This window comes from Canis aureus, chromosome 17 (assembly GCF_053574225.1).
Source record: "Canis aureus isolate CA01 chromosome 17, VMU_Caureus_v.1.0, whole genome shotgun sequence".
Taxonomy (NCBI): Eukaryota; Metazoa; Chordata; class Mammalia; order Carnivora; family Canidae; genus Canis; species Canis aureus.
The window spans coordinates 61,866,253-61,890,461 of NC_135627.1; the positions used below are offsets into that span (position 1 = coordinate 61,866,253).

General features: G+C 43.0%; 1 protein-coding gene across 6 annotated transcripts in view; it reads right to left on the minus strand.

The window, feature by feature from the left end:
• Positions 1–24,209, minus strand: part of LOC144288148 (uncharacterized) — an 89,908-nt gene that overhangs the window by 27,573 nt on the left and 38,126 nt on the right. For 3 of the 6 annotated variants that reach the window (XR_013356148.1, XR_013356147.1, XM_077855859.1), the window contains exon 3: positions 21,309–22,987. Coding sequence is in view for 4 of the 6 variants with exons in the window: in XM_077855859.1 (XP_077711985.1) it covers positions 22,740–22,987 (248 nt within the window). In the remaining 2 variants the exon portion in view is untranslated. The remainder of the gene's footprint in view (positions 1–21,308; positions 22,988–24,209) is intronic. The other 3 variants (XM_077855856.1, XM_077855858.1, XM_077855857.1) reach the window with 1 other exon arrangement.

Sequence of the window (24,209 nt, forward strand, 5' to 3'; positions counted from 1 at the left end):
TCTCTCTCTCTCTCGCTCTCTCTCACACTATCATAAATAAAATTATTATTTTTTTTTCATAAATAAAATTATTATTAAAAAAACAACATCCATCTGTACGCTGCCTACAAGATGCTCACCTTAGACCTATAGACACCAACAGATTGAAAGTCAGGGGATAGAAAATAATCTATGATGCTAATGGATATCAAAAGAAAGCTGGAGGACCCATACTTATATCAGACAAATGAGATTTGAAACCAAACCCTGGGGGACACCTGGTGGCTCAGTGGTTGAGCATCTGCCTTCGGCTCAGGTGTGATTCTGGGATCCAAGGATCAAGTCCCACATCAGCCTCCCTTTGGGGAGCCTGCCTCTCACTCTATGTTCCTTCCTCTGCTTCTCTGTGTAATTCTCATGAATAAATAAATAAATATTTTAAATTTCAAAAAAGAACAAATACTGTAAAAGAGATGAAGAAGGGCATTATTTCATAATTAAAAAGACTCTCTATCATGATCAAACAACAAAATATTTATGCTGCCAACATGGGAGTACCTAAATATAGAAACCACTGTTGGTGGGAATGTGAACTGGTGTAGCCACTCTGGAAAACTCTGTGGAGGTTCCTCAATGAGATAAAAATAGAATGGCACAACGACCCAGAAATTGCACTGTTGGGGATTTACCGCAAAGATTCAGATGCAATGAAACGCCGGGACACCGGCACCTCGATGTTTATATTAGGAATGTCCACAATAACCAAGCTGTGGAAGTAGCCTCGGTGTCCATTGAAAATTGAATGGATAAAGAAGATGTGGTTTATGTATACAATGGAATATTACTCAGCCATTAGAAATGACAGATACCCACCATTTAATTCAACATGGATGGAACTGGAAGGTATTATGCTGAGTGAAGTAAGTCAATCGGAAAAGGACAAACAGTGTATGTTCTCATTCATTTGGGGAATATAAATAATAGTGATAGGCAATATAAGGGAATGGAGAAGAATTGTGTAGGAAATATCAGAAAGGGAGACAGAACATAAATACTCCTAACTCTGAGAAATGAACTAGGGGTGCTAGAAGGGGAGGAGGGCGGGAAGGGGGGGTGAATGGGTGATGGGCACTGAGGGGGACACTTGATGGGATGAGCACTGGGTGTTATTCGGTATGCTGGTCAATTCAACACCAATAAAAAAAATTTATTTAAAACAAAGATCCAACAACTAAATATTTATGCTGCCAACATGGGAGTACCTAAATAATAAAAACCAATTAACAACAAACGTACAGGAACTCACTGATAATAATACAATGACAGGGGATTTTAACACCCACTTATTGTAATGCACCGATCGTCTATGCAGAAAATCAACAGGTGAACAATAGCCTTGACACACTGGACCACAGGGACTCAACACATATAGTCTGAATATTTTTTCCTAAAGCAGAATACACATTCCTTTCAAGTGCACATGGGACATTCTCCAGAACAGATCATATCATGGCCCACAAATCAGCCCTCAACAGGTACAAGAAGGTTGATATCACACTCTGTACATTTTCGGACCACGACGCTATAAGACTTGAAGCCAAAAGTAAGAAAAAAAATTGGACAGACCAAAAATACGTGGAGATTATGAACATCCTACTAGAGAATGAATGGAGCAACCAGGAAAATAAAGAGGAAATTTAAAACAAATGAAAATGTAAACATGTTTCTCCAAAACTCTGGGATTTAGCAAAGGCAGTCCTAACTGGGAAGTACAAAGCAATACAGGCCTACCTCAAGAAACAAGAAGTCTCCAAAACACAACCTAACCCTATACCTAAAGGAGCTGGTAAAGGAATAGCAAACAAAGCCTAAAGCCTACAGAAGAAGGGAAAAAATAAAGATGAGAGCAGAAATAAACAATACAGAAACAACAAAACAGTAGAATGGAATAACGAATCTAAGAGCTGGTTATTCAAAATAATTAATAAAATGGATCAAACCATAGCCAGCCTTATCAATGAGAAAAGAGAAAAGACCTAAATAAATAAAATCACAAATGAGATAAGAGAGATCTCAATCAACAGCAGAAAAATTAGACAATTATAAGGGAATACTATGAAATTATATGCAAACAAATTGGGAGACCTGGAAGAAATGGACAAATCCCTTGAAATGTGCAAATGAGCAAAACTGAAATAGGAAGAAATAGGAAATGTGAACAGACCCATAACTAGCAAAGGAATTCCTAGCTAGGAATTGCACCTAGTCACCTAGGTGCCTCAGTGGTTGAGCATCTGCTTTGGCTCAGGTCATGTTCCCAGCGTCCTAGGGGATCACATCACACATCAGGCTCCCTGCATGGAGCCTCATTTTCCCTCTACATATACCTCTGCCTCTCTGTGTTTCTCATGAATAGATAAATAAAATCTTTAAAAAAGAAAAAAGATAAAAAGATGAGAAAGGACCCAAATAAAATCACAAATGAGAAAAGAGAAATATCAACCAACACTACAGAAAAACAAACGATTATAAGAGAACATTAAGAAAAATTATATGCCAGCAACCTAGAATCTGGAAGAAATAGATCAATTCCTGGAAATATATAACATAGCAAAAATGAAAAAGGAAGAAATAAGAAACTTGAACCGACATATAACCAGCAGAGAAATTGAATTAGCAATCAAGAATCTCCCAACAGGAGACACTTAGATCAATAGAACAGAATGGAAAGCCGAAACAAGATACAAACCTGTAACTCTATGATCCATTAATCGACAACGAGGCAGGAAGGAATATCCAAAGGCACAAAGACAGTCTCTTCAAGAAACCCTAACCCTGACCCCAGGATAAGAACAAATGGTGTTGGGAAAACCAGGCAGCCACATGCAGAAGAATGAAACTGGACCACTTTCTTACACCATATATATAAAAAATAAATTCAAAATGGATGAAAGACCTAAATGTGAGACCTGAAACCATACAAAGAAGAAAAGATAAGCAGCAACGTCTTTGACATTGGCCATTGGATCTTCTTTCTAGATATGCCTGTGAGGTGAGGGAAACAAAGCAAAAATACTATTGGGACTTCATCAAATTGAAAAGCTTCTGCAAAGTGAAGGAAACAAACAAAGCTAAAAGGCAACATACAGGAGGAGGGGCAAAAATGGCGGAAGTGTAGAGTCTCCAAATCACCTGTCCCCACCAAATTACCTAGATAACCTTCAAATCATCCTGAAAATCTACGAATTTGGCCTGAGATTTAAACAGAGCCCAGATCGAATGCTACAGTGAGAAAAGTTCGTGATTCTATCAAGGTAGGAAGACGGAAAAAAGAAATAAAGAAACTAAAGGCATCCAAGTATGAAGGGCCCTGAGAGGAGCCCAGCTAAGGCTGGGGTGAGTGTCCACAGGACAGAAGAGCTCTGTCCTGGGAGAAGGAGGAGCTGCACCAATCTTCCAGGGCGGAATGGCACCTTCAAGGAGTCAGAGAAGAACCCCAGGAGGGCGGGGATGCTATAGGGCTCCCTGGGACACTAACAGAGACCTGCACTCCCAGGAGAGTGCACCGAGCTCCCTAAGGGCTGCAGGGCACATGCATTGACCAGGGAGTAGCACTGAGGGGCTCCGGTGGTGGCTCTGCGTGTAGGAGTTTGAGCGGCCCCGGGAGAACCTTGGCGGTGGCGCCACCTGCAAAGGAAGAGGCGCCGTGTGGAGGGGGCTGCGCAGCTCCAGGAGGAACTTGGAGGGGCTCGAGCGGTGGCTCTGCAGTGAGGCAGCTGTATGGACAGGAGCGAGAATCCAACAGCGCAGGCCCCGGAGCACAGGGCGCCAGGACACAACCCAGGATTTGGCCTCTGCTGGGACAGGCAGAGGCACGGAGGGCCCAGGATAGCAAGGACGCTCCTGCTCAGAGCTGAGCAGATCAGCGGCCCTGCCCAAGAGCCTCCAGGCCCTGCAGATGGACTGCTCCTGAGTTACTGCGGGGGCTGAATAGAGGTTTCCAGAGCTGACCGCTGCCACTGGGGTTGTTCCTCCTGGGGCCTCACGGGGTAAACTAACTGCACTGAGCCCTGCACCAGGCAGGGGACAGAGCAGCTCCCCCACGTGCTAACACCTGAAAATCAGCACAACAGGACCCTCCCCCAGAAGACCAGCTAGACGGACAAGTCCAAGGGAGGTCAAGGGACTTAAAGTATACAGAATCAGAAGATACTCCCCCATGTTTTTTTTTTTATTTCTGATTGCTTCCCCCACCCTCTTTCTCCACTTTCTTTCTTTTCTTTCTCTTTTTTCCTTCTTTCTTCATTTATTCTTTTTCCTTTTTCTCTTTCTTTCCTTCTTTCTCTCCTCTCTTTTTGTCCTTTTCCCAATTCAATTTGTTTTTGGCCACTCTGCACTCAGCAAAATGACTAGAAGGAAAACCTCACCTCAAAAGAAAGAATCAGAAACAGTCGTCTCTCCCACAGAGTTACAAAATCTGGATTACAATTCAATGTCAGAAAGCAAATTCAGAAGCACTATAATACAGCTACTGGTGGCTCTAGAAAAAAGCATAAAGGACTCAAGAGACTTCATGACTGCAGAATTTAGATCCAGTCAGGCCGAAATTAAAAATCAATTGAATGATATGCAATCCAAACTGGAAGTCTAAAGGACGAGGGATAACGAGGTGGAAGAACGAGTGAGTGACATAGAAGACAAGTTGATGGCAAAGAAGGAAACAGGAAAAAAGAGACAGACAATTAAAAGACAAGGAAGACAGATTAAGGGAATTAAACGACAGCCTGAGGAAGAAAAACCTACGTGTAATTGGGGTTCCCGAGGGTGCCAAAATGGACAGAGGGCCAGAATATGTATTTGAACAAATCCTAGCTGAAAACATTCCTAATCTGGGAAGGGAAACAGGCATTCAGATTCAGGAAATAGAGAGATCCCCCCTAAAATCAATAAAAACTGTCCAACACCTCGACATCTAATAGTGAAGCTTGCAAATTCCAAAGATAAAGAGAAGATCCTTAAAGCAGCAAGAGACAAGAAAATCCTGACCTTTATGGGGAGGAGCATTAGGGTAACAGCAGACCTCTCCACAGTGACCTGGCAGTCCAGAAAGGGTTGGCAGGATTATTCAGGGTCCTCCATGAGATGAACATGCAACCAAGAATACTTTATCCAGCAAGGCTCTCATTCAAAATGGAAGGAGAGATAAAGAGCTTCCAAGAAGGGCAGGAACTGAAAGAATATGTGACCTCCAAACCAGCTCTGCAAGAAATTTTAAGGGGGACTCTTAAAATTCCCCTTTAAGAAGTTCAGTGGAACAATCCACAAAACAAGAGCTGAAAAGATATCATGATGACACTAAACTTATATCTGTCGATAGTAACACTGAACGTGAACAGGCTTAATGACCCCATCAAAAGGCGCAGGGTTTCAGACTGGATAAAAAAGCAGGACCCATCTATTTGCTGTCTACAAGAGACTCATATTAGACAGAAGGACACCTACAACCTGAAAATGAAATGTTGGAGAAAAATTTACCATTCAAAGGGTCCTCAAAAGAGAGCAGGGGTAGCCATTCTTATATCAGATAAACTAAAATTTACCCCGAGGACTGTAGTGAGAGATGAAGAGGAACACTAAATAATACTTAAGGGATCTATCCAACAAGAGGACTTTACAATCCTCAATATATGCCCAGAATGTAGGAGCTGCCAAATATTTAAACCAATTAATAACCAAAGTGAAGAAATACGTAGATAATAATACACTTATACTTGGTGACTTCAATCTAGCTCTTTCTACCCTCGATAGGTCTCTAAGGACAACACTTCCAAAGAAAGAAGAGCTTTAAATGATACACTGGACCAGATGGATTTCACAGAAATCTACAGAACTTTACATCCAGACTCAACTGAATACACATTCTTCTCAAGTGCACATGGACCTTTCTCCAGAATAGACCACATACTGGGTCACAAATAGGGTCTGAACCAATACCAAGGGATTGGGATAGTCCCCTGCATATTCTCAGACCATAATGCATTGAAATTAGAACTAAATCACAACAAGAAGTTTGGAAGGACCTCAAACATGTGGAGGTGAAGGATCATCCTGTTAAAAGACGAAAGGGTCAACCAGGAAATGAAGGAAGAATTAAAAAGATACATGGAAACTAATGAGAATGAACATACAACCGTTCAAAATCTTTGGGATGCAGCAAAAGCAGTCCTAAGGGGGAAATACATCACAATACAAGAATCCATTCAGAAACAGGAAACTACTCAAATACAAAAGCTAACCTTACACATAAAGGGGCTAGAGGAAGAAAAAGCAGATAGATCCTACACCCAACAGAAGAAGAGAGTTAATTAAAATTCGAGCAGAACTCAAGGAAATCGAGACCAGAAGAACTGTGGAACAGATCAACGGAACGAGTAGTTTGTTCTTTGAATGAATTAAGAAGATAGATAAACCATTAGCCATCCTTATTAAAAAGAAGAGAGAGAAGACTCAAATTAATAAAATCATGAATGAGAAAGGAGAGGTCACTACCAACACCAAGGAGATACAAACTATTTTAAAAACATTATGAACAGCCATACGCCAATAAATTAGGCAATCTAGAAGAAATGGACGCATTCCTGGAAAGCCACAAATTACCAAAACTGGAACAGGAAGAAATAGAAAACCTGAACAGGCCAATAACCAAGGAGGAAATTGAAGCAGTCATCCAAAACCTCTCAAGACACAAAAGTCCAGGGCCAGATGGCTTCCCAGGGGAATTCTATCAAACGTCTAAAGAAGAAACCATACCTATCCTACTAAAGCTGTTTGGAAAGATAGAAAGAGATGGAGTCCTTCCAAATTCGTTCTATGAAGCCAGCATCACCTTAATTCCAAAACCAGACAAAGACCCCACCAAAAAGAATTATAGATCAATAGCCCTGATGAACATGGATGCAAAAATTCTCAACAAGATACTGGCCAATAGGATCCAACAATAAATTAAGAAAATTATTCACCATGACCTAGTAGGATTTATCCCCGGGACACAAGGCTGGTTCAACACTCGTAAAACAATCAATGTGATTCATCACATCAGCAAGAGAAAAACCAAGAACAATGTGATCATCTCATTAGATACAGAGAAAGCATTTGACAAAATAGAGCATCCATTCCTGGTCAAAACACTTCAGAGCATAGGGATAGAGGGAACATTCCTCAACATCTTAAAAGCCATCTATGAAAAGCCCACTACAAATATCATTCTCAATGGGGCAGCACTGGGAGCCTTTCCCCTAAGATCAGGAACAATACACGGATGTCCACTCTCACCACGGCTATTCAACGTAGTACTGGAAGTCCTGCCTCAGCAATCAGACAACAAAAAGAAATAAAGGCATTCAAATTGGCAAAGAAGAAGTTAAACTCTCCCTCTTCACCGATGACATGATACTCTACATAGAAAACCCAAAAGCCTCCACCCCAAGGTTGCTAGAACTCATACAGCAATTTAGTAGCATTCAAGGATACAAAATCAATGCCTGGAAATCAATGGCATTTCTATACACTAACAATGAGACTGAAGAAAGAGAAATTAAGGAGTCAATCTCATTTAAAATTGCACCCAAAAGCATAAGATACCTGGGAATAAACCTAACGATGGAGTTAAAGGATCTATACCCTAAAAACTATAGAACACTTCTGAAAGAAATTGAGGAAGACACAAAGAGATGGAAAAATATTCCATGCTCATGGATTGGCAGAATTAACATTGTGAAAATGTCAATTTTACCAAGGCAATGTTCATCTTTAATGCAAACCCTATCAAAATACCATGGACTTTCTTCAGAGAGTTAGAACTAATTATTTTAATATTTGTGTGTAATCAGGAACCCTGGGTGGCGCAGCCATTTGGCACCTGCTTTTAGCCCAGGGCACGATCATGGAGACCCGGGATAGAATCCCATGTCAGGCTCCCAGTGCATGGAGCCTGCTTCTCCCTCTGACTGTGTCTCTGCCTCTCTCTCTCTCTCTCTCTCTGTGTGACTATCATAATAAAAAAAAGACTTGTGTGGAATCAGAAAAGACCCTGAATAGCGAGGCGAATTTTAAAAAACAGCCAATATCTGGGGCTTCACAATGCCAGATTTCAGGGTGTACGACAAAGCTGTGGTTCAAGACAGTGTGGTACTGGCACAAAAACAGACAAATGGATCAATGGAACAGAAGAGAGGACCCAGAAGTGTACCCTGAACTTTATGGTCAACTAATATTCAATAAAGGTGGAAAGACTATCGATTGGAAGAAAGACAGTCTCTTCAATAAATGGTGTTGGAAAAATGGATATACACATGCAGAAGAATGAAACTAGACCACTCTCTTTCAGCATACACAAAGATAATCGCAAAATGGATGAAAGATCTAAATGTGAGACAAGAGTCCATCAAAATCCTAGAGGAGAACACAGGCAACATGTTTTTTGAACTTGGCCACAGTAACTTCTTGGAGATACATCCACAAAGGCAAAAGAAACAAAAGCAAAAATGAACTATTGTGATTTCATCAAGATAAGAAGCTTTTGCATAGCAAAGGATACAGTCAACAGAACTAAAAGACAACCTAAAGAATGGAGAAGATATTTGCAAATGACGTATCAGATAAAAGGCTAGTTTCAAAGATCGATAAAGAACTTCTTAAAATCAACAACAAAGAGACAAAGAATCCAATCATGAAATGGGCAAAAGACATGAGAAATCTCACAGAGGAAGACATTGCCATGGCCAACATGAACATGAAAAAGTGCTCTGCATCACTTGCCATTAGGGAAATACATATCGAAACCACAATGAGAACCACCTCACACTACTGAATGGGGATAATTAACAAGGCAAGAAAAAACAAATTTTGGAGAGGATGCGCAGAAAAGGGAAGACTCTTACACTTTTGGTTGGAATGGGAACTGGTGCAACCACTCTGGAAAACTGTGTGGAGGTTCCTCAAAGAGTTAAAAATAGACCTGCCCTACGACCCAGCAATTGCACTGTTGGGGATTTACCTCAAAGATTCAGATGCACTGAAACGCGGGGACACCTGCACCCTGATGTTTATAGCAGCAATGTCCACAATAGCCAAAATGTGGAAGGAGGCTTGGAGTCCTTTGAAAGATGAATGGATAAGGAACATGTGGTTTATGTATACAATGGAATATTACTGAGCCATTAGAAACGACAAATACCCACCATTTGCTTCAACGTGGATGGAACTGGAAGGTATTACGCTGAGAGATGTAAGTCAATCAGAGGACAAACATATGTTCTCATTCAATTGGTTAATATAAATAATAGTGAAAGGGAATATAAGGGAATGGAGAAGAAATGTGTGGGAAATATCAGAAAGGGAGACAGAACATAAAGACTCCTAACTCTTAGAAAGAAACAAGGGATGCTGGAAGGGGAGGTGGGCAGGGGGTGCGGGTGAATGGGTGATGGGCACTGAGGGGGGCACTTGCCTAGATGAGCATGGGTGTTACTCTGCTTGTTGGTAAATTGAACACCAATAAAAAATAATTAAAAAAAAAAGTCCAAACAACTAAATATTTATGCTGCCAACATAGGAGTACCGAAATATAGAAACCAATTAACAACAAACGTAAAGGAACTCACTGATAATAATACAATGACAGGGGATTTTAACACCCATATATGGCAATGGACCGATCGTCTATGCAGAAAATCAACAGGGGAACAAGAGCCTTGACACACTGGACCACAGGGACTCAAAGATATAGTCTCAACATTTCATCCTAAAGCAGAATACACATTCCTTTCAAGTGCACATGGGACATTCTCCAGAACAGATCATATCATGGCCCACAAATCAGCCCTCAACAGGTACAACAGGTACAAGAAGGTTGGTATCACATCATATACATTTTTGGACAATGAGGCTATGAAACTCAAAGTCGACAGTAAGAACAAATTTGGACAGACCAAAAATACGTGGAGATTATGAACATCCTACTAGAGAATGAATGGAGCAACCAGGAAATTAAAGAGGAAATTTAAAACAAATGAAAATGAAAACATGTTTCTCCAAACCTCTGGGATGTAGCAAAGGCAGTCCTAAGAGGGAAGTACATAGCAATACAGGCCTACCTCAAGAAACAAGAAGTCTCCAATACACAACCTAACCCTACACCTAAAGGAGCTGGTAAAGGAATAGCAAACAAAGCCTAAAGCCTACAGAAGAAGGGAAAAAATAAAGATGAGAGCAGAAATAAACAATACAGAAACAACAAAACAGTAGAATGGAATAGCAAAACTAAGAGCTGGTTCTTCAAAATAATTAATAAAATGGATCAAGCCCTAGCCAGCCTTATCAACGAGAAAAGAGAAAACCTAAATAAATAAAATCACAAGTGAGAGAAGAGAGATCACAATCAACACCAGAAAAATAAGACAATTATAAGCGAATACTATGCAAGATTATACGCTAACAAACTGGGAGAACTGGAAGAAATGGACAAATCCCTAGAAATGTGTAAACGAGCAAAACTGAAATAGGAAGAAATAGAAAATATAAACAGACCCATAACTAGCAAAGGAATTGAATCAGCAAGGCACCTGGGTGCCTCAGTGGTTCAGCATCTGCTTTGGCTCAGGTCCTGATCCCGGGGTCCTGGGGAATCAAGTCACACATCAGGCTCCCCGCATGGAGCCTCATTTTCCCTCTGCCTATACCTCTGCCTCTCTGTGTCTCTCATGAATATATAAATAAAATCTTTAAAAAAGACAAAAAGACAAAAAGATGAGAAAGGACCCAAATAAAATCACAAATGAGAAAAGGGAAATAACAACCAACACTAGAGAAATAGAAATGATAATAAGAGAATATGATGAAAAATTATATGCCAACAACTGAGAACCTGGAAGAAATAGATCAATTCCTAGAAATATATAACATAGCAAAAATGAAAAAGGAAGAAACAAGAAACTTGAACAGACAGATAACCAGCAGAGAAACTGAATCAGCAATAAGGGATCTCCCAACAGGAGATGCTTAGATCGATAGAACAGAATGGAAAGCCAAAAAAAGATAAAAACATGTAACTCTATGATCCATTAATGGACAACAAGGCAGGAAGGAATATCCAATGGCACAAAGACAGTCTCTTCAAGAAACCATAAACCTGACCCCAGGATAAGAACAAATGGTGTTGGGAAAACCAGGCAGCCACATGCCCAAGAAGGAAACTGGACCACTTTCTTACACCATCTATATAAAAAATGAATTCAAAATGGATGAAAGACCTAAATGTGAGACCTGAAACCATACAAAGAAGAAAAGATAGGCAGCAACGTCGTTGACATTGGCCATTGGATCATCTTTCTAGATATGCCTCTGAGGTGAGGGAAACAAAAGCAAAAATACTATTGGGACTTCATCAAATTGAAAAGCTTCTGCAAAGTGAAAGAAACAACCAAAGCTAAAAGGTAACATACAGGAGGAGGGGCAAGATGGCGGAAGAGAAGTGTCCCCAAGTCACCTGTCCCCACCAAATTACCTAGATAACCTTCAAATCATCCTGAAAATCTAGGAATTTGACGTGAGATTTAAACATATACCAGCTGGAATGCTACAGTGAGAAAAGTTTGTGCTTCTATGAAGGTAGGAAGATGGGAAAAAGAAATAAACAAAAGGCATCTAAGGGGGAGAGGCCACCGAGGAGCCGGGCTAAGGCCAGGGCAAGTGTCCCCCGGTCAGGAGAGCTCTGTCCCAGAGAATCAGGAGCTGCACCAATCTTCCAGGGTGGAATGGCGCTCGCAACAATTCAGAGCAGGACCCCAGGAGGGTGGGGAACCCTTGGGGTCCATGGAACACTAACAGAGACCTGCACTCCCAGGAGAGTGCACCGAGCTCCCTAAGGGCTGCAGGGCACATGCATTGACCCAGGAGCAGCTCTGAGGGGCTCGGGTGGCGGCTCTGTGCGGAGGGGGCTGTGGGTCCCTGGAAGGAGCTAGGTGGCAGCACCTAGGGCAAAGGAAGAGGCTCTGTGTGGAGGGGGCTGCGTGGCTCCTGGAGCAGCTCAGAGGGGTTAGGGCGGCGGCTCTGTGGAGAGGTGGCTGCACGGCGGGGAGCGAGAATCCAACAGCGCTGGCCCCAGAGCACAGGGCGCCGAGACACAGCCCAGGATTCGGCCTCCCCTGGTACAGGCAGAGGCCCGGAGGGCCCAGGACAGCAAGGACGCTCCTGCCAAGAGCTCAGCAGACCAGCAGCCCCACCCCGGAGCCTCCAGGCCCTGCAGATGGATTTCTCCGGAGTTACTGCAGGGCTGAATACCGGTTTTCAGACCTGGCCACTGCCACTGGGGTCGTTCCTCCTTGGGCTTCACGGGGTAAACAACCTCCACTGAGCGCTTCACCAGGCAGGGGGAGAGGAGCTCCCCCAAGGGCTAACACCTGAAAATCAGCACAACAGGCCCCTCCCCCAGAAGACCAGCTAGACGTACAACTTCCAGGGGAAGTCAAGGGACTTAAAGTATACAGAATCAGAAGATACTCCCCCACGTTTTTTTTTATTTCTGATTGCTTCCCCCACCTTTTTTCTCCCCTTTTCTTTCTATAATTTCTCCTTTTATTCTTTTTAGCTTTTTTTCTTCCTTTTTACTTTTTTCTTTTTCTCTTCTCTTTCCTTCTTTCTCTCCTCTCTTTTTTTCTTAAGCCCAACAACTTGTTTTTGGCCACTGTGCACCGAGCAAAATGACTAGAAGGAAATGCTCACCTCAAAAGAAAGAAACAGTCCTCTCTCCCACAGAGTTACAAATCAGGATTACAATTCAATGTCAGAAAACCAATTCAGAAGCACTATTATACAGCTACTGGTGGCTCTAGGAAAAAGCATAAAGGACTCAAGAGACTTCATGACTGCAGAATTTTGATCCAATCAGGCCGAAATTAAAAATCAATTGAATGAGATGCAATCCAAACTAGAAGTCCTAATGACGAGGGATAAGGAGGTGGAAGAACGAGTGAGTGACATAGAATACAAGTTGATGGCAAAGAGAGAAACTGAGGAAAAAAGAGACAGACAATTAAAAGACCATGAAGATAGATTAAGGGAAATAAACGACAGCCTGAGGAAGAAAAACCTATGTGTAAATGGGTTTCCTGAGGGCGCTGAAAGGGACAGCGGGCCGGAATGTGTATTTGAACAAATCATACCTGAAAACTTTCCTAATCTTGGAAGGGAAACAGGCATTCAGATCCAGGAAATAGAGAGATCCCCCCCTAAAATCAATAAAAACCATCCAACACCTCGACATTTAATAGTGAAGCTTGCAAAATCCAAGGATAAAGAGAAGATCCTTAAAGCAGCAAGAGACAAGAAAATCCTGAACTTTATGGGGAGGAGCATTAGGGTATCAGGAGATGTCTCCAAAGCGACCTGGCAGGGCAGAAAGGGCTGGCAGGATATATTCAGGGTCCTCCATGAGAAGAACATGCAACCAATAATACTTTATCCAGCAAGGTTCTCATTCAAAATGGAAGGAGAGATAAAGAGCTTCCAAAAGGGCAGGAACTGAAAGAATAATGTGACCTCCAAACCAGCTCTGCAAGAAATTTTAAGGGGGACTCTTAAAATTCTACTTTAAGAAGAAGCTCAGTGGAACAATCCACAAAAACAAGAGCTGAAAAGATATCATGATGACACTAAACTCATATCTGTCGATAGTAACTCGAAACGTGAATGGGCTTAATGACCCCTTCAAAGGCGCAGGGTTTCAGACTGGATAAAAAAGTAGGACCCAACTATTTGCTGTCTACAAGAGACTCATATTAGACAGAAGGACACCTACAATCTGAAAATAATGTGTTGGAGAACGATTTACCATTCAAATGGTCCTCAAAAGAGAGCAGGGTTAGCCATCCTTATATCAGGTAAACTAAAATTTACCCCGAAGACTGTAGTGAGAGATCAAGATGGACACTAAATCATACTTAAGGATCTATCCAACAAGAGGACCTACCAATCCTCAATATATACGCCCCGATGTGGGACTGCCAAATATTTAAACCAAATAATAACAAAAGTGAAGAAATATTTAGATAATTATTATCTTATACTTGGTGACTTCAATCTAGGTCTTTCTACCCTCGATAGGTCTTCTAAGCACAACATCTCCAAAGAAACGAGATCTTTAAATGATACACTTGAGCAAATAGATTTCACAGATATCTACAGAACTTTACATCCAAACTGAATTGAATAAACATTCTTCTCAAGTGCACATGGAACTTTCTCCAGAATAGACCACATCCTGGGTCACAAATCGCATCTGAACCGATACCAAAAGATTCAGATCGTCCCCTGCATATTCTCAGACCATAATGCCTTAAAATTAGAACTAAATCACAAGAAGTTTGGAAGGACTTCACACACTGGAGGTTAAGGACCATCCTGCTTAAAGATGAAAGGGTCAATCAGGAAATTGAGGAAGAATTAAAAAGATTCATGGAAACTAATGAGAATGAAGACACAAACGTTCAAAATCTTTGGCATGCAGCAAAAGCAGTCCTAAGGAGGAAATACATCACAAAACAAGCATCCATTCAAAAACTGGAAAGAACCCAAATACAAAATCTCACCTTACTCATAAAGGAGCTAGAGAAAAAAACAGCAGCTACATCCTACACCCAACAGAATAAGAGAGTTAATGAAAATTTGAGCAGACCTCAAGGAAATCGAGACCAGAAGAAATGTGGAACAGATCAACAAAACCAGGAGTTGGTACTTTGAAAGAATTAATAACATACATAAACCATTAGCCAGTCTTATTAAAAAGAATAGAGAGAAGACTCAAATTAATAAAATCATGAATGAGAAAGGAGAGATCACTACCAACACCAAGGAAATACAATCGATTTTAAAAACATATTATGAACAGCCATACGCCAATAAATTAGGCAATCTAGAAGAAATGGACGCATTCCTGGAAAGCCCCAAACAACAAAAACTGGAACAGGAAGAAATAGAAAACCTAAACAGGCCAATACCCAGGAAGGAAATTGAAGCAGTCATCAAAAACCTCCCAAGACACAAAAGTCCAGGGCCAGATGGCTTCCCAGGGGTATTCTATCAAATGTTTAAAGAAGAAACCATACCTATCCTACTAAAGCTGTTTGGAAAGATAGAAAGAGATGGAGTACTTCCAAATTCGTTCTATGAAGCCAGCATCACCTTAATTCCAAAACCAGACAAAGACCCCACCAAAAAGGAGAATTACAGACCAATAGCCCTGATGAACATGGATGCAAAAATTCTCGACAAGATCCTAGCCAATAGGATCCAACAATACATTAAGAAAATTATTCACCATGACCTAGTAGGATTTATCCCCGGGACACAAGGCTGGCTCAACACTCGTAAAACAATCAATGTGATTCATCATATCAGCAAGAGAAAAACCAAGAACCATATGATCATCTCATTAGATGCAGAGAAAGCATGTGACAAAATAGAGCATCCATTCCTGATCAAAACACTTCAGAGCGTAGGGTAGAGGGAACAATCCTCGACATCTTAAAAGCCATCTAGGAAAAGCCCACTACAAATATCATTCTCAATGGGGCAGCACTGGGAGCCTTTCCCCTAAGATCAGGAACAAGACAGGGATGTCCACTCTCACCACTGCTATTCAACGTAGTATTGGAAGTCGTAGCCTCAGCAATCAGACAACAAAAGGACATTAAAGGCATTCAAATTGGCAAAGAAGTCAAACTCTCCCTCTTCGCCGATGACATGATACTCTACCTAGAAAACCCGAAGCCCTCCCCCGCAAGATTGCTATAACTCATAGCAATTTGGTAGCGTTGCAAGATACAAAAATCACTGCCCAGAAATCAATGGCATTTCTATACACTAACAATGAGACTGAAGAAAGAGAAATTAAGGAGTCAATCTCATTTACAATTGCACCCAAACCATAAGATACCTAGGAATATACCTAACCAAGGAGGTAAATGATCTATACCCTAAAAACTATAGAAAACTTCTGAAAGAAATTGAGGAAGACACAAAGAGATGGAAAAATATTCCATGCTCATGGATTGGCAGAATTAATATTGTGAAAATGCCAATGTTACCCAGGGCAATTTACACGTTTAATGCAATCTCTATCAAAATACCATGGACTTTCTTCAGAGAGTTAGAACAAATTATTTTAAGATTTCTGTGGAATCAGAAAGGACCCCGAATATTCAGTGGGATTTTATTTTATTTTTTTAAGATTTATTTATTTATGATAGACATAGAGAGAGAGAGGCAGAGACACAGGAGGAGGGAGAAGCAGGCTCCATGCAGGAGCCTGATGTGGGACTCGATCCCAGGTCTCCAGGATCACGCCCTGGGCTGCAGGCAGCACTAAACTGCTGCGCCACTGGGGCTGCCCAGTCAGTGGGTTTTTAAAAAAGAAAACCATATCTGGGGGCATCACAATGCCAGATTTCAGGATGTACTACAAAGCTGTGGTCATCAAGACAGTGTGGTACTGGCACAAAAACACACATAGATCAATGGAACAGAATAGAGAACCCAGAAGTGGACCTTGAACTTTATGGTTAACTAATATTCGATAAAGGAGGAAAGACTATCCGTTGGAAGAAAGACAGTCTCTTCAATAGATGGTGCTTGGAAAATTGGACTTCCACCTTCAGAAGAATGAAACTAGACCACTCTCTTTCACCATAAACAAAGATAAACTCAAAATGGATGAAAGATCTAAATGTGAGACAAGAGTCCATCAAAATCCTAGAGGAGAACACAGGCAACACCCGGTTTGAACTTGGCCACAGCAAGTTTATGCAAGGTACATCCATGAAGGCAAAAGAAACAAAAGCAAAAATGAACTATTGTGACTTCATCAAGATAAGAAACTTTTGCACAGCAAAGGATACAGTCACCAAAACTAAAAACAACCTTCAGCATGGGAGAAGATATATGCAAAAGACGTATCAGATAAAGGGCTAGTTTCCAGATCAATAAAGAACTTCTTAAAATCAACACCAAAGAGACAAACAATCCAATCATGAAATGGGCAAAAGACATGAAGAGAAATCTCACAGAGGAAGACATTGACATGGCCAAAATGCACATGAAAAAATGCTCTGCATCACTTGCCATTAGGGAAATACAAATCAAAACCACAATGAGATAGCACCTCACACCAGTGAGAATGGAGAAAATTAACAAGGCAGGAAACCGCAAATGTTGGAGAGGATGCGGAGAAAAGGGAACCCTCTTACACTGTTGGTGGGAATGTGAACTGGTGCAACCACTCTGGAAAACTGTGTGGAGGTTCCTCAAAGAGTTAAAAATAGACCTGCCCTACGACCCAAAAATTGCAGTGTTGGGGATTTATCACAAATATTCAGATGCAATGAAACGCGGGGACACCTGCACCCCGATGTTTATAGCAGAATGTCCACAATAGCCAAACTGCGGATGGAGCCATGGTGTCCATCGAAAGATGAATGGATAAAAAAGATGTGGTTTATGTATACAATGGAATATTACTCAGCCATTAGAAACGACAAATACCCACCATTTGCTTCAAAGTGGATGGAACTGGAGGGTAGTATGCTGAGTGCAGTAAGTCAATCGGAGAAGGACAAACTGTATGTTCTCATTAATTTGGGGAATATAAATAATAGTGAAAGGGAATATAAGGGAATGGAGAAGAAACGTGTGGGAAATATCAGAAAGGGAGACAGATCATAAAGACTCCTACCTCTGGGAAATGAACTAGGGGTGCTGGAAAGGGAGGAGGGCGGGGGGTGGGGGTGAATGGGTGACGGACACTGAGGGGGACACTTGACGGGATGAGCACTGGGTGTTATTCTGTATGTTGGTCAATTGAACACCAATAAAAAATAAATTTGTGATCCCTGGGTGGCGCAGCGGTTTGGTGCCTGCCTTTGGCCCAGGGCACGATCCTGGAGACCCGGGATCGAGTCCCACATCGGGCTCTCAGTGCATGGAGCCCGCTTCTCCCTCTCCCTCTGTCTGTGCCTCTGCCTCTCTCTCTCTCTCTCTCTCACTGTGTGCCTATCATAAGTAAATAAAAATAAATAAAAATAAAAAAATTTATTAAAAAAAAAGACCAAACAACTAAATATTTATGCTGCCAACATGGGAGTACCTAAATATACAAACCAATTAACAACAAACGTACAGGAACACACTGATAATAATACAATGATAGGAGATTTTAACAGCCACTTATGTCATGGACCGATCATCTATGCAGAAAATCAACAGGGGAACAACAGCCTTGACACACTGGACCACAGGGACTCAACAGATATAGTCTGAACATTTCTTCCTAAAGCAGAATACACATTCCTTTCAAGTGCACATGGGACATTCTCCAGAACAGATCATATCATGGCCCACAAATCAGCCCTCAACAGGTACAACAGGTACAAGAAGGTTGGTATCACATCATATACATTTTTGGACAATGAGGCTATGAAACTCAAAGTCGACAGTAAGAACAAATTTGGACAGACCAAAAATACGTGGAGATTATGAACATCCTACTAGAGAATGAATGGATCAACCAGGAAATTAAAGAGGAAATTTAAAACAAATGAAAATGAAAACATGTTTCTCCAAACCTCTGGGATGTAGCAAAGGCAGTCCTAAGAGGGAAGTACATAGCAATACAGGCCTACCTCAAGAAACAAGAAGTCTCCAATACACAACCTAACCCTACACCTGAAGGAGCTGGTAAAGGAATAGCAAACAAAGCCTACAGAAGAAGGGAAAAAATAAAGATGAGAGCAGAAATAAACAATACAGAAACAACAAAACAGTAGAATGGAATAGCGAAACTAAGAGCTGGTTCTTCAAAATAATTAATAAAATGGATCAAGCCCTAGCCAGCCTTATCAACGAGAAAAGAGAAATGACATAAATAAATAAAATCACAAATGAGAGAAGAGAGATCTCAATCAACACCAGAAAAATAAGACAATTATAAGGGAATACTATGCAAGATTATACGCTAACAAACTGGGAGAACTGGAAGAAATGGACAAATCCCTAGAAATGTGTAAACGAGCAAAACTGAAATAGGAAGAAATAGAAAATATGAACAGAACCATAACTAGGAAAGAAATTGAATCAGCAAGGCTACTGGGTGCCTCAGTGGTTGAGCATGTGCTTTGGCTCAGGTCATGATCCCGGGGTCCTAGGGGAGCACGTCCCACATCAGGCTCCCTGCATGGAGCCTCATTTATCCCTGCCTATACCTCTGCCTCTCTGTGTCTCTCATGAATACATAAAGGTGCAGCCACTGTGGAAAACAGTCTGGAGGGTCCTCGAGAAGTTAAAAATAGGGGATCCCTGGGTGGCACAGCCGTTTGGCACCTCCCTTTGGCCCAGGGCGTGATCCTGGAGACCCGGGATCGAATCCAACATCGGACACCCAATACATGTAGCCTGCATCTCCCTCTGCCTGTATCTCTGCCTCTCTCTCTGTGACTATCACAAAAAAACTTAAAAAAAAGAAGTTAAAAATAGAGCTACCCTACGATACCAAAATTGCACAGCTAGGTATTTACCCTGAGGATACAAAAGTAGTTTAGTAGATTTGAAGAGGAACACACAGCCTAGTGTTGGTAGCAGCATTATCAACAACAGCGAAACTGTGTATACATCCCAGATGTCCATCGACAGATGAATGGGCAGAGACGATGTGGTAAATATACACACTGCGACATCACTCGGTCATCAGAAAGGATGAAAGGAAGCCATTTACAATGACGTGGGAGAAGTGGAAGGGACCTATGCTAAATGAACTCAGTCAGTCAGAGAAAGACAGATACCAAATACCATACAATTGCATTCACATGTGAATTTTAAGAAACCAAACAAACTGGCAAAGGGGCCAAGGGAGGGATGAGAGATGCAAACCAAGAAACACATTTTAACCACAGTGAATAAACTAATAAATACCAGAGGAAGGAGGGGAGATGGGGAATCAGGGGATGGGGATAGTGGAGGTCACCTCTGACCAGAACCAGGCGTTGGATTCAAGGGTTGAATCACTATGTGTAAACCTGAAACTACATCATACTGTGTTTATAAAGAGGAATTCAAATAAATCTTTAAAATAATAATTGGGAAAAAAAATAATAATAATTGGGAGTATAGAGGAAACATGTGCACACAAGAGATAAAGTCAGAAAGGCAACTGAAAATCCAAACAAAGAGTCTTTAGAGCCACAAATCCCCTCCTTAGCTCAGCTCAGGGAATCCTGCCATGCCTATTCTCACCCCAGCAGAAGCATGGATTTTGATTCTCTGGGGAGACCACTGACTTGGTGGAGTCAGGCTATCTTTGAACCCAAAACCTAAATAGAGTGCATAAAACTAAACTGCCCAAGATGCTAGGAGTCCCAGTGCAGACACATGCCCAGACACAAACTCTAACCATACACAGACATAAGCCTAACCCTCCACTTAAGTCTAATGTTAACATAACCCTTCAACAAGAACTATCACTAATCAAAAACCAAACCCAAACCCCAAGACCGAAACACATTCACTGAACCTCCCTGCCAACCCTCACCCTAACTCCTAAACCTATTCTAAACCCTTAACCCTGACCCTTACCTTAAATCTAACCCTAACCCTAACCTCTAACCCTAACCTTATCTTAATGTACTCAAATCCTATTCCTAACCTTAACCTGTACCCTAACCCTAACCCTCTAATACTAATCCTATCTCATATCCCAAAGTGTACCCTAAACCTATCCTAAAAGAAATCCCTAACCCACTGCCTAACCCTCTCTTACCCTTTTCCAAAACCGTGCCCTGACCCTGACCTAACCCTAACTATAACCCCTAATCAAACACTAACCCTAACCCTAGCCCTAACCCCTATCCTAAAACTAACCCTCGCCCTAACCCTAAACCTAGCCCTAACTGTAACTCTAAACCCTAAACCTAACCCCTAACCCTAACTCACACCCTAACCCCTAACCCCAACTGCAAACCTAGCCTAAACCTAATTCTAACCATACCCCAAACCCCAACTCGTAACCTCCTGCCCTAATCCCTAAAGTCTAAACCCTAACCCTAACTCCTGTCCCTAATCCAAACCCCGATCCTAGCTCCTAACAACTGAACCTTACCCTTATCCCTCACCCTAACCTTTAATCCGTAACCATAAGCATAATCACTAACCCCTAACATCTAACCTAAGACTAACCACCAACTGCCTCCCCTCCCCTGTCTTACCATTCATTCTACCCATTCACTTACCCAGGGTTCTGAGGAGTCCCTTCTGACATGGACATGGCCCCCAACGGCGCCTCCAGAGTCCTCCAGGGGGTCCTGAGGAAGCCGGGCTCCTGTGAGTGGGGACATGGCCCCACGTGTTCCTGAGTCATAGTCAGCGGGTCCTGAGGACCCGGGTCTCCTGTCAACCTGGATTATGCCTCACATACTCTGGAAGCCTCACAGCAGGTTCTCAGGATGCTGGAGGCTCTTGTCAGCCTGGACACGGACCCACGTCCCCCAGAAAACTCACAGTGGGTCCTGAGGAGGCTGTGGGTTCCTGTCAGCCTAGACGCAGCCTCATGTGTCCCGAAGCCAAAGTGCAGGTCCTGAGGAGGACATGGCCCCACATTTTCCTCAGCCTCACCATAAGACTTGAGGAGCTTGGGAGCTCCTGTCAGCACGGACGTGGCCCCAAATCATCCCGATCCTTCACAGTGTGTCCTGAGGAGGCTGGAGACTCCTGTCAGTGTGGATTCAGCATCCACATCTTCCTTAGGCCTCACCACAGGCTCTGACAAGGCTGGGGTCTTCTTTCTGCATGGACGCATCCCCATATTTCCTGAAGACTACACCGGGTGTCCTGAGGACATCAGCGTCTGTTGTGTGGACGTGGCCCCACGTCCTCCCAAAGCGACACCGCAGGTTCTGAATGGCTGGGGCTCCTGTCACTTTAGATGCTGCCCCCAGCTTCCAGAAGCCTCAACTTATGTCCTGAGGAGCCAGTTAGCTCCTGCCAGAGTGGACACAGCGCCACATCTTTCAGAAGCCTCCAGGCATGTCCTCAGGTGGCCCAGGGGCTCCTGTCAGCGTGGATGCAGGCCCACATCTTACTGAAGCCTCCCTGCGGGTCCTGAGGCAGCCCAGGGGCTCCTGTCAGGGTGGGTGCGGGCCCACAATTTCCTGAAGCCTCCCCGCAGGGCCGAAAGTGGCCCAGGGTCTCTTGTCAGGGTGGATGTTGTCTCACATCTTCCTGAAGCCTCACCGTGTGTCCTGAAGAGACTGAGGCTCCTGTCATCATGAACGCTGCCCAATATCCCCCTGAAGACTCTGCGTAGTTTCTGAGGAGGCTGTGGCTCATCCACGTGGATGTGTCCCCACGTCTTCCTCAGGCCTCCCCAGCACAGGCTGGCTCCTGTTAGTGCAGGCAAAGGAGGCCTACTGTGCATGAGTGCCCCCTGGGCGGTGCCTGGGCTCAGGCACCCACTGCGGGATGCTCAGTCGCTACAGGAGGCTGTGCAGGAGGCAGCGTGCCCGTCTCTGGGCCAACCTCTGCCTCCTTCCAGGCTCTAGCTGTGGCCTGTTATCTTCAGAAACATCTGCCTGAAAAAGAGCCCAACACCCGGCTTCCCCAAAAATACTTAAGGAGAAAGAATTGGAGCCCAAAGGACGCGAAATGAAATGTGGACCAGACTTTTACCACGTCCTGTAAAACTCACTCAACCCTCTTCCACTGTGGGCGGGACCGTGGGCTGCTGCAGGCACCCTGGAAACAGTGTGGAGGCTCCTCAGGAAGTTGCAAATAGAGCCGCCCTGCGACCAGCAGGTGTACGGCCTGGAGCTCACTCCGAAGATACAGATGCAGTGAGACGTGGGACAACTGCACCCCAATGTCCACAGCAGCGGGGTCCACATTGCCACACTGTGGGAGGAGCCTCGGTGCCCTGTGGCAGATGAGGGATAAAGAGGATGGGAGATAGATGATGGTCATAGAAAGAGGAATGGTACTCAGCTATCAAAGAGAAGGAAATCTTGCCATTTGCAATGTCATGCATAGAACTAGAGGGATCATCCTAAGTGAAATAGGTCATTCGGAAAACAGAATGACCCTGTGGTGTCATTCATAGGTGGAATTAAAGAAGCAAAGCAGAACATCTGTGAAGGGAAGGAAAAACAAATAAGATGAACACAGATGCAGGAAATACAGACTCTTAATTATAGGAAACAGAGTGTTGCTGCAGGGGAGGGGACGGGGGAGGGGATAACAGGGGACCAGCATGAAGGAGGGCACGTGATGTCACGACCACTGCGGTTATATCCAACTGGTGAATCCCTGAATTCTTCCTCTGAAAGTATAATACACTATATGTTAATTAATTTGGTTTAGATTAAATTAATTTTAAAAAATCAGTTGTATCAGAGCACGTTTCCTTCTGGACACTCTGTTCTGCTCCTTCACCTTATGCTGGGACCAACCCTCGTGGGTCTGGTTTGCTTAGGTAGGCGTCAGGCCTCATCCATGGACCAGCCCAAGGTTAGAACTCACGACCCCGTGATCAGGACCGGAGGTGAGGTCAGGAGCCGAATGCTTAACTTACAGAGCCAGGTGGGATCCCGAGGACAACACTGCTTTATCCTGTGTCTCTGTGACATCGTTTGAAATAGGAAAGTGCTGCGTCCCGCTCTGTCCTGCTTCTCCAATACTGATTTGCTGTCCGGGGTCATTTGTGGGGGCGGATGGATGTCACAGGGTTTTTTTTTTTTCCTATTTATAGGATCTGCCACCATGATTTGACAGGAATGACATTGAAATTGACGGTGGCTTCAGGAACTGCGGACATTTTCACAAGATGAGGCTCCCAACCCACGAGCCCAGGACGGCCTCCCAGAGCCTGGAATGGCTCAGTGCACAAGTCTTGTGCTCCTTTGGTTCAGTCTCATTATTTATTCTCTGTGATGCTCCTGAGAAGGGAGTCATGTCCGTCATTTCCTTCCTGAGTGCTCATTGTCAGGACACAGAAAGCCCAACAGTAGAATAAATACTGAGCCCAGGCCAAGGGCAGGAAGGCCCTATTAGGACAGCTCTCAATGCCCTTGAAGGCCCCATATCAAAATGTAAACAGAACTTTAGTAATTGATCCACCCTTCGGGAGTTCCCCGAGACCA